Below are 12,068 nucleotides of genomic sequence, written 5' to 3' on the forward strand. Positions count from 1 at the left end.
TGCAACTGCACCTGGGGGGTAGCAAACACACCTGCCATTACTGGCCATTCAATCTCTCCTAATTTTTCAAGTTTAAAACTGTTTTCGACAGTTTGAATCATGGCATCATATTGATCCCATAGTTTCCATGCTGGTTTCTTTCTCCTGCTGGTCCATGGTCATTGGTGTGAGTGGGGCTGCGCCGATTGAGGGTAGCAGGGGGTGTGGGCTATTTGCATATTTTCTAAACATTTAACGTTTATGTTTAACATTTATATTTAACATTTACATTTAACATCAGTATTTAGGATTTGATTTCACATTTAAATGTACACAAGACATTAATGTGTAGTTTTGGATTACTGCATTCATTTACATTTAGTCGTTTAGCAGACGCTCTTATCCAGAGCGACTTACAGTAAGTACAGGGACATTCCCGGCAAGTAGGGTGAAGAGGGTGAAGTGCCTTGCCCAAGGACACAACGTCAGTTGGCATGACCGGGAATCGAACTGGCAACCTTCGGATTACTAGCCCGATTCCCTCACCGCTCAGCCACCTGACTCCCCAGACATTTATACAAATGTCTGGTAACACTTTATATAAGTCAACGCTTTTTGGCATTTACAAAGTGTTAACTAATAGTTAGTTAATCCTTTATAAAACATTTTGAAACATTAACAATACATTATTAAATAGTTAATAAGCTTATTATTAAACACTATGTTGATCATTAATAAACACTGTTAAAAATTATGGATTTTATTCATAATACAATTCATAAGGTGTTTGATAACTGCATTATCATACTATATAGACAGCTTGTTAATATAGTTGCAAACCAGTAGTTTAAAAGGTGTTAGTGGTACATGAGCTGGTATAGAAAGCATTAGCAAATGGTGAACAAACCATTTACATTACCTTTACAAAGCATGAGTAAATAACTAACAACATATTTACTTATGTCTTTAATTCATGTATGCCAAGTAGAATACATTATGTACACTAATACTTAACAGATATCTTAACAACTATTTTATAAAGACTTACTAATGATGCAACTTCTGATTAGTAATGTAATGCAAGTTAAAAGCATTTACTGTTAGTTAAGGCTTTTGCGTGACCTAATCTAAAGTGTGAACTATCTATGCCTTATTAAACATTTATAAATTATTTGTTAAGGTATTCTTGTCCATACTCGAACCTCACATTCACAAAGGCTGAACATACGTTTCTCAAAAGGAAACAGACACAACACAATGTGATACTTCAATAAAGTAAATGGTTTGTTCACCATTTGCTAATGCTTTCTATACCAGCTCATGTAGCTACCACTAACACCTTTTAAACTACTGGTTTGCAACTATATTAACAAGCTGTCTATAAAGTATGATAATGCAGTTATCAAACACCTTATGAATTGTATTATGAATAAAATCCATAATTTATTAATCCATAATCCGTGTTTATTAATGATCAACATAGTGTTTAATAATAAGCTTATTAACTATTTAATAATGTATTGTTAATGTTTCAAAATGTTTTATAAAGGATTAACTAACTATTAGTTAACACTTTGTAAATGCCAAAAAGCGTAGACTTATTATAGTGTTACCAAATGTCTCTCTAAATGTTTGAAAATGTCATAGTTAAAATTGTACAGGATTTTTTTGTACATTATACAATGCTAAATGTGCAAACAGTGAGCATAAATTTAGGACATACAACATTTTACAAATGGCGCCACATGTTAAATAATAGGCCACTGAAACAAGCTGATGGCTCTTTCCACGCAGTTTTATGAATAACCAAGTACACATGAGATTCTATACAGACACCACACTTTGAAAGTGTGTTTTGAAAGGCAAGAAGAGAAAGTTAATGCATGAATAATCAGTTTATTTGGTCTACAACTGTCATTTGTCAATGTATCAATTAAGCCAAAGAGGATAAAATATTGATACAGTGTCAATTTGTTTTTCGAATGTCAAAGAAGTTGTGTTAATTTGGTCAACTAGTGAATTATACAACCAATTAATTGAAACTGCGTTCATTACAGTACGAAGGGAAAGAAGAGGCGATGTTGTATTTGACATGATACAATGTTGTTACTGCACTGTATCTTCTAGTCATTGAGTCCTCGCTACCTGTAGCAACTATATGAAGGTGACTGCGTTGCTTTGGATAAAAGCATTTGCTAAAATAAATAGTAGAGTAGGCGTTTTTATAAAATAGTATTTATAAATATAACAATAAGACTACAACTAAGATTACAATTAAGTGTAATGTCCATTTGGTGTGCACAGGTGTCCTTCTCATAAATATCAGAAAACTTGACCTAAAGACATTTCAATTTTTTTCTTTACATCAAGTTTGATATATTTGGACCCCAGATGTGCACAGACATTTCTTCTGCCACGTACAAATGTTTTTGAGGGAAAAATAACGTTTTCTAAAAAGGTTTTTAGAAACATATTCACTGGAGTGCAACATCAAAAGCGAGGTCACGCTCTTAAATTGACCGATGTGTGTGACTCTGGTCTAAAAAAAAATTTGCGCTATGATGCACGTTGTGAAGTCCAAGGTCCAACACTAGCAGACCTTGTGTGCATGTTTGTATGTAACAGCCTCCAGGAGAGACAACAGTTTCAAAATATGCATTAAACATGACAGTGGCATGAGCTACTTGTTAACATCCAAGTGGTCTTAAAAGAAGGGAAATATATTAGCCTGTGAAATAAGCCTTTTGTGAAAGTTTAGACTAGAGATTCAACACTTGTATTTTACAAATACAGTATCTGAGGTATAATAAATATCAGTGTATTTGCATATTTCTGCTAGGCAAACAACATAATAACATTGAGGTAGTTATAAAGTTAATAACAAGATGGCTAATAAGCGTCCATTTACCTGACCTTTCGATAATGTTGTTAAGAGTTGCCAGCTAGCCAAAGCACTGGCTGAGAATTCACCTGGGGATTGTTGCATGTTTAGTGATTTCCTATTGCTACTGCTGTGAGTAATTGTGTGGAATTACTATTGGAAATATGTTGACATTTCTGAGGACTAAACTAGAAGAGTTGGCTGTCTTTCTACAAAATCTGATTTATTAGGACTGTTTTGTTTTCCTTTCAGATCCTTCCATGGATTTACAGTATTTGACTATACAAAGACTTTGGGTAAAACAGTCAGTGTCACTAAACACTACAAAATAAATGATAGTGCAAATGCTAATAACATCCCTCCGTAATATGTTAATGTGGGAGACAGGTAAAGCAGGCTGGTCTTTCTTCTCGGAGAGTCTTTCTATTTGCTCAGACTATCTTCAATCAGCCTAGGCCATGACATCCACCTGATTGCTGTGTTCCAGGCACATTTGAGCAAGAAAAAAACAAAATCACACCACCTCTTTGTTAGGTAAATGATGGTGATATGAAAATAATGTTCACATTGACAGCTACTTATACTTATTATTCTTCTGTGAGATTAAAACTGATTATCAACATCTTCATACTGGATGTGGTTTTTGGTTTTGCATACTCTTTGGCTCTCTTTACTTGAATGCCTCCACAGGTCTTCACACAACTTCCTGTCTGGCTACTCAAACGGGGACAGGAAGTTAGACACTACTGCCCTGCTTGTATATAAAACAACCTCACAAAAACTTTCCATTTTCAGTACTCTCTGGCAGCAAAACATACAAGACATCTAGAAGTCAAGGACTTCTGAAGCAACAATGACAGTCTTTTTAATTTTATTATTTGTGAAAGGTAAGGCATCATGACCATCAACACATGGTATAACATTTTTATTCTGAATAATCTTTGTCCTAGGATTGGACAGTAATGCTGCTTGTGTTTTTGTCATACAGCAACGGCCTTGTCCTCTATATCTGGCCCAGCCCTTGTGACGAGCATCATGGGTGAATCTGTTCAGATATCCTGCCTCTACCATCCCTTCTACAGCGACAAGGTCAAGTTCTGGTGTAGGGGCTCCTACTGGTATTTCTGTAGGGTTGTAGTTAGATCAGATCAACCTCAAAACATGAACAATAATGTGAAAATAATAGACAACAAGAACCTGGGCATATTTACTGTCACTATGAAGGCTGTTCGACTAGAGGATAGTGATTCTTACTGGTGTGCGATTGAAACAGCTGGTCAAGGGGTGTCCTTTGCTGTGAGTGTTCGTGTTTCTGAACGTGAGTACACATAAAGGATTTTCGTGCTGATGATCTTTTGCTGCATATATCTGTCTGTCTACGTCTGTCTGTCTGTCATTTATCTATTTATCTATATAACATTCAACTTCTAAACTAAGTAGCACTTGGACCCTATATTACTAACAAGCAATATATAAGTACTGAATTACCTGTAGTCCTGCACAAAAATAGAGCTAGGCTAAATATTTTAAGGGATGTCAAACTTGAAAACTATACATTTTAGCAAGTGGCAGGGCATTGTGAGTTTTTTACAATAATTAAACTCCTCTGTGGACCTTACTTGTACAGGACATAAATCACAGATCACATCATTAACAACTACTACAACAATTGGTACCACAACAACTACCACAACAATACCAACTTCAACTTCCCCAGCAACATCAACTCATTCTGAGGCAACAACATGCCTGACTCCCCTGCTGAATGCAACAGGTCCATTGTACAACTCTACAATACATGTGACAAGGTAAACTAGCATGTTACTAAAAGCATAATGATGAGAAATGTGTGGTTGGGTAAACCTAAAAATGTGTGTGAGTTATTATGACAGTAGAAGAGCACATTACATCAGATCAGGATGTCTCAGCTTCAAATCTCTCACTGGTGATTACATTATTACTGAACTTCCTGGGGGACAATTAAGCATTTTGTGACTGACTGTCAGAGTTGTTCCATGAATTGTTTGTTTTAAATATATGTAGAAGTCTACCTACAAACTATCCGGATCTATAAGTAAAAGTTTTTTTTTCTTCTTTTCCATAGTTCTGTGACTTCCGAGGATGACCCTGTGTGGAGAGTTTGGAGACTTGTTCGATGGATCCTCTTTGTCGTGCTCTTTCTGTTTCAGATTCTATTCAACACAGTAGCCTATATATTTGTTGAGACTTGATCATGTGTATTGTGGCACGCCACAGAGAGATTCAGGGCTGAGACGCACAGAATTCAGGAGACTGGTAACAAGGGGAGGGTGAACAGCACTTGCGTGTGTTTAAATGACCGAAACTAAACACTATTGAACAAAATGAAAGATCTTCCAGGGAGCCCTGCTCCACCTGGGTTGGCGGCTCACGCCTGTGCGTGAGGCTTCAACAGTGAAATCTCAAATGATCGACCGGTGGTAGTAGCAGCGACACTCTTCCTTCCTACTGAGGCGTAGCTTCCTGCCTTGATGTTCTCCCTTCTCTCTTTGAACCGTGTCGGCTCACCTTTTTGAGGGCTCACTTTTTGTCAGTCCATGCCGTCATTGTTAATGTGTTGTTAGTGTCCTTTCTGTGTACCTGTTTTTTGGCAAAAAGTAGCCTTAAGTCTTTGTTTTTTATTTGATCTTGCCTGCCTTGTCTCCTTGTGTTTGGGTCAGCCCTCTGCACTCACCCCATGACCCCACATGTGTCTATGGCTACAGTCTGAATAGAAGCTATACTAAAGGTTTAGAAATGGATAATTGTTGCGCCCTCAGCGCAAGATTTTTGCCTGAAGGGAGAAATACACCAGGTTTTGTTGAAAGTATGAATAAGTACACCAGTTCTACCACTAGTGGCAGCAGACCGCTGTATCGAAGCTAGCTCCTGCAGGATGTAGACTCCGTTCTCAGCAGGAGGAAAAACCGTTCATTTGCGCTGTTGTGTAACGAATGTGTTTCTGTATGTTTTACAGGTGAGCTGGTGTCAATTGTTATGTAATTGTGTGTACTATGGTAAAATAACATGTAATGTGTGGTAGAATGTGAAAAGGATGCGACGGTTGATTTAAATAGCGATTATCTGTATGTTAGCTAACTAACATGTGTTGAGTGCGGTTAGCCTAGGTTCTATTTCCCTCGGTGTTCAGTCACGTGACCACATATTTATTGTTTTACAGTCCGATATCCTTGGAAATGTATAGCTAAAGGATGGAGACTAGTTAGTTCTCAGCAGGAGGAAATTAACCCGTTCGTTTGCGCTGTTTTATAACGAATGTGTTTCTGTATGTTTTACAGTGAATAAATATATGTGGATCAAGACACATTTAACTCATTCCTTGAGGGTGTTACATAATCACCAAAATACTGTTCTCATTAAATGCAAAATCCCCAAAAGATGAGTTTGTGTCGTTTGAAATCATGCTCTGTATTTCTGTGTGTGTAGATCAGTGTTTTTCAAAGTCTGGGTCGTGAGAAAATGGGGTCGGCAAATATATTTTCAGAATTATTTTGTCATAGGCAGTGCTCGAAGTGGGCCGGTACCCACTGATACGCAGTACCGTCTCTTCTACATTTTACTCTTAAGCGTACGGGCACTTTTGCTTGCGCCCCGCTATTTCTCGCATGTTGCCGGCCCGGTACGATACCACTGACAGAGAAAGCGTCAGCGTGTGCCAGAGCCAGACACGTCAACAGAGGTCCAAGTCCAACCAGAAACATTGGGTACGAATCATGAACTTCAAACGTGTTTAAATAAATACATACATAAGCATGGCCGCGGGAACTAGGGGTGTTGAGGGTGCTGCAGCAGCACCCCCTGACAGCGAGAGAATTTAAAATGATATGACTTGAAAATCCACCACCGCGGCACAGCCCCGCAGTAGCGGACTGGCCATCGGGAGCACTGTGAGAAGAATAACGATGGAAAACCAGGCTAAGAAACGTAGGGTGGGGCTGAAAAATTTAGACAAAAGACATCACCTTCACTAGACAAGGTTTTACCAATGAAAAAACGTCTATGTTTATTTTACATAAAGCTCAAAAAACTATTGCGCTCAAATAAAGGCGCAAAGTTTTGGAACTTTAACTGTGGAAGTAGGCCTATCTTTCTTTCTGAACTACCATAACATCAAACAGAGACTGTGCATTAGCAGGGCAGCTGTGGTGGCGTATATTATTACTGATAACAATTAGAACGAATTATTCTGTTAAAACTTGAACAAATAAATAATAACGATAGGGAAATTGTATATTTGCAAACACCCCTTTTCATTGCGTCGCGACGCGATGGTTTGTCATTTTGAAAATGTGGGTCGCCGAAAAAAAAGTTTGAAAACGACTGGTGTAGATTACACATTTGGTATGAATGAAGCATTTCCACTAATGTCACCCCGAGGGGGTGGAACCAGTAACAACCCAAATGTATAAAGCAAGATGACTGAGGTCATCTGGGGTTAGTAAAACCTCGTTTTACTAACAAGCCTGCTATGTCTTCAGGTGGGTCACTTTACATTCAATAGCTTTTTAATGGTGACATTAAAGCCGTATGTATCTGATCTCTGACTGAATGGTCCACTAAAGGCTCAAGACTCTCATTAGCGGGGGAGAGCAACATTCAGAGAGACAGTTTGAAATCACAAGGCTGAAGATGTCGACCGGCAGAGTTAGTTTGGCAATTACAGAATTATGATCTTTAAAACATAAGCTATTATGATATTTTGAGTTTGACACTATAATACCTAGAAAACATGGTCCAAGGCAAAGCAGTATAGCTGACACGTGTTTGAGTCAGCCCACTTTCAACCCTGCACTTTACAGTCATGCTATTTGAAAACTCAGTTCACGTTGACCTTGTGGCTACTTATAAGATGGTCTCACAGTCATCTTGTATAGCTCGACATGACTTGAAAAATATCAAAAAGCTCCCATGAGCAGCACAGACTTGGCGTCCCGTCGTTGCTGGTACTACTCCAGAGAACAAGCAACGCTCCCGCTGCAAACAAACAATACACACACTAATGGAGCATAAGCAGTCAAAGTCCCTTTGATGTCCTCATGTGATCAGATGTACAGCCTCTGATGGAAGGAGACATCTTTGAACAATTGAAGGACTTTGAAAAGGACTGAAACCCCCGACACAACAGGATGGCAGAGATGTTGATGTAAACAAAATGAGTTCTCCAAGGAGTGAGATGCGCTCATGGGAGGGGGGTTGAAGAGAGGGGATGAGGAGAAGGGTGTTGTAGAGGACGAGGGGAGGGATGGGGAGGGGTGTTGGATGGAGGTGACACCACACTGTCAGCCTAATCAATCATGTCAAGTTTCCAATGTTTAGTAATGCCTGGGATTGCTCCAAAACAAGGAATTTCAAATTGCTAACTGATGAAAATTAAAGGGCACAAGTTAGACTACTTTTCCTTGTATTTTAGATCAGACAGATCTGTGTCTATCTCTTTCTGTCCTCTGATTTGCTCTCTCTCTCCTCATCCATCTCGGTCTCCCTTCTTTTCTTTCTCTCAGGTTTCACCTGCTGCAATATTCTTGTAAAACCTGAATTCTTGGTGTCTGGGTTATTCCAAAACCCTCAGTCTGCATTGCCACACTAGTTAAAGGCTGTAGACCTGAAAGAGAACCTTAAGCAGTTCATGGTCCCTTCAAAGGATTTCCAACAAATAGTTAACTGACAGATTATTTAATTGCTAATAAAAACAATAATTGATAAACAACGGTATAAAAATCTTGAACAAATCAAAGCATTCACCTCAGAACAAGGAAATAGCAATAGCTAATATCCATAACTTACTCAAATAATGCATCCACAGTCAAAACGAGAAGACAGTTCAGTCAAGACAATCAGGTATTGGATTTGAGCATGTATTGTTACATGACATGAACATGTAGATTTAACTTTGGCGGAGTGGATGATCTAAGGGAAGCACTCCCTGCCTCCTCGATGCAACACCTCCATACATGACATATGAGGCGGGGAGCAATGGAGATATAATCCCTCTGAAGGATAGAACATACAGACAGCATGGGGGAGAAGGGGATGGTGGAGGATGGCAGCAGCACTGATCATACAACAACCGGGGTGAGTGTGTGCGTATCCGCGCGTCTTTTAAAGACGCCTTATCGGACGTGGCCCAATGGATATGCGCTGCTAACATGGGTGTGGTAGTGGGCGGAGGAAAGGAAGGTGGAGTAAGACGCCTAACGTCCCCGATGACTGACGCGCGCTGCCCGATTTCCCTGCCTGAACTAGCTGCGCTTATGTAGTGCAACATGCAGCTAAACATGCTGCAGCAAACCAAGAGAGTATGAGCAGGGCATGTACTAGGCATCCAATCAGCTCGGGGGGTGTGGCCTGATAATTTGTGGTTAAGCCTTCAGCCTTTAAGAAATTCTTGCCTGCTCAAATTTGATGCTTCAGTTCTTCTTGGCTGTTGGATGACTTACCAAACTTGGCCTTTTAGGACAGTTCAGGTGGGCAGTCTTTTCAGGGATCAGAGGTTTTGTCAGGAAGCCTGTGCCTGTCATCTGCATGACTCATCACAACCCAGGCTGCATATTTGTAAAAAAATTCCAAATCAAAAACACAGTCAGTTAAACCATCTGTTAAAGAATATAAGAAATGTTCAGAGTAAGTATGCAGAGTACAACCGTAGGCCATTCAGTTAGAGCAAATTGTTTGGCAGCCTGTCAATCAACAGTTCTTTTTTTTCCTCATCCATAAATATTATAACTAATCTTCCATTTTTAATTTTGAACATTAAACCACAACTTGAACAATAAACCACAACTGCCTTCGTCTCAACTTGCTCTCTAGACACACTGTTGGAGATCATTGAGTTAGTGTAGAATAATCTGACTGTGTTCCATTATTAACCTGGTAGAGCTGTTACTTTACATTTTTGGCATTTAACATTTTCCATCAAAATTACTATCATTTAACTACATAGACCTATAGTTACATAGGAACTGCTGTGTAGTTACACTGAATTATGGTTTAGTGATACCAGTTTTTACACAAGTGAAACTTGGTATGGGGATGGTAGGGCTTTCCAGGGGTAAGGGGATGTTAACATGAATCTTGTTTTGGTAGCACAACCTTCAATTCCCCTTCACAACATTCACTTACCCCTTACACCCCTCCCCCATACTGTGCCTTATTACACTTTTACAATAACATAACACTTAATCCTATTTTAAAATAGACATTTAGTCATTTAGCAGACGCTCTTATTCAGAATTAAGCATCCTGTTAAATGTGCCTAAAAACGCCTAAACAGCATACCCAAAGTAAATTGGAAGCTGTTCTTGAACCATTTGGAGTACATGCATGTAAATGATCTCTTTTGAAAGCTGACACTCTGAAGTTATGTCCCCTGTTGTCAGGACCCCTGTCAGTCCTTCTAGTGTTGAGTAATAGAAGCTTGAACACAAGGAAAGTGAAAATTTCTATTTCCGCCTAGATTTTGTTTTGAAAACAGAGGCCTGAAGAGGCCTAGAGGTGGTAGGTATTATCTGGAAGACTAAATTGGACCACAGGTTGAAGCCTTACCCAATTCAAATCAAAAGTCAAACATAATACCACAATATATTCATATTTGACACATGTTTTTATAAGAGTACATCCAGGAATTTTCTAAAAGGGTCTTTTGGAGACTCCAAAATGACCCTTTGTAACCAAGGTCAAATAAAAAGGTATTATTTTTCATAATTGTTATCTCTAATGAAAGGTGGTACTTAGAACTATCATATATAATAGCTAAATCCCTAATTAGTAATACTGAAACACAAAAACTGAAGCATGAACACATTGGAGTGCTTTATCTGATTCCAAGGATTGGCGCACAAAGAACACTGATTCTGTCAACCATATTGCGCAATCGACTGTTATTTTGAAGGCTCCACAGACGCATACAAATGAGGTATTGGCATTTTCAGCTAGCTGTCAGCTACAAGGCTAATAAGCTAATTTCAGAGCCAGTCGAAGCCAGTTCGAGAAATTTGTTTAGAACGAGTGTGGGGGGGGGGGGGGGGGGGGGCGGGGGAGGGGGCAGGACGCACAGACCTAGTTGGCTTTAGAGGGCTGTCAACGGGGCATGGAAGCTCCTATTGGGTCGAACAAGGTGTCAATCAAAAGGGGAGGGTTCAACGGACATTTTGATACCTTCATTTAGTAAATACTCCGTTGCTAACCGGAGAAAATAACACTTTTATGTGAACAAGTTGTTTCTTCCGTCGGCTAACTTGCATAATGAAACAAAGGATAATGGCTATTCATGAACGTAAAACATTGTATTTGGACGAATTACTTTACATGGTTAGATACTTTGAACCCTTGGGACTTACGCAGATCAAGTTTTGATGGCATGATTTGCACACCTGGACCTATTTGAACAACTTAGGGTGAGTACAACTTTTTTCTTTGGCATTGTTGAAGGAATGTTCACCGGAAAAAGACGTTGACTTTGCTTGCTATTGCGACTTGATCTTGAATTGGTTTATTTCAATGGAAGCACAAGAATCGTAGCTTTCCAACGATGTATAACATGTGTAGCGTCTAAAAAATATATTTGTTAGAATTTAGTGGGTCGTAACTGAGGTAGGTGGAGGCAGCATTTTTGTCTCGCGGGCGAAACAGGATCGTAAACATAGCAATTCCTATTTAACGAGAATGTTGCTACTATAAATATCTCTACATAGTCATATGGTAGTTAATGTAACTTAATGTAAAGTGTCACCCCATTTTTTACATTCCTTCATGTTTCTGGCCACCCTGGAAAGGCACATTAGGCAATCCAGTGAAGAGATGCACTGCACACTATCATATCACAGATACAAATATCTCAGTGGGCAAGGGGACCACATGCTCAGCCTGCTAGTTACTTTGTCAGACAAACTGCTACCACAAGAACTGAGCAACCCATGTCTGGGATGGAACGAGTTGATGGAAGAGTACATTTCACTCTTTTCTTGTATAAGGGATGTGTATTGTATTGCCTGATGGACGTACACTGTTTAAGTTCAATTTTGAATCAACAGTTTTAAATATGTAATCTGCCTTCATCATAAATAAAGGCTGTCTTAAATGCATTGGTTAATCTCCAAGCAATGTTATGTCTCATTCAAATCAAGTTTGGAGTCTTCTAATTCCAATGTAATTTTCAATTCCAGGTTTATCC

The 12,068-nt window shown here is 39.1% G+C and overlaps 1 protein-coding gene across 1 annotated transcript; it reads left to right on the plus strand.

The window, feature by feature from the left end:
• The first annotated feature begins 3,634 nt into the window (after positions 1 to 3,634).
• On the plus strand, positions 3,635 to 6,124 carry LOC134016851 (CMRF35-like molecule 3). The gene is made up of 4 exons (XM_062456115.1): positions 3,635 to 3,747; positions 3,849 to 4,178; positions 4,488 to 4,668; positions 4,965 to 6,124. Exons 1-4 carry the CDS (start codon positions 3,714 to 3,716, stop codon positions 5,089 to 5,091), a joined length of 672 nt encoding a protein of 223 aa, XP_062312099.1. The 5' UTR covers positions 3,635 to 3,713; the 3' UTR covers positions 5,092 to 6,124.
• The last annotated feature ends 5,944 nt before the right edge of the window (positions 6,125 to 12,068 follow it).

Source organism: Osmerus eperlanus, chromosome 3, assembly GCF_963692335.1.
Source record: "Osmerus eperlanus chromosome 3, fOsmEpe2.1, whole genome shotgun sequence".
In the NCBI taxonomy this organism is placed as follows: Eukaryota; Metazoa; Chordata; class Actinopteri; order Osmeriformes; family Osmeridae; genus Osmerus; species Osmerus eperlanus.

Bases quoted from the DNA above. Each gene is read 5' to 3' on its own strand.
- LOC134016851 (XM_062456115.1), top strand. From the start codon at position 3,714: ATGACAGTCTTTTTAATTTTATTATTTGTGAAAG. The intron at 4,179-4,487 runs GTGAGTACACAT...TTACTTGTACAG, and splicing joins GAGTGTTCGTGTTTCTGAAC to GACATAAATCACAGATCACA. The intron at 4,669-4,964 runs GTAAACTAGCAT...TCTTTTCCATAG, and splicing joins TCTACAATACATGTGACAAG to TTCTGTGACTTCCGAGGATG.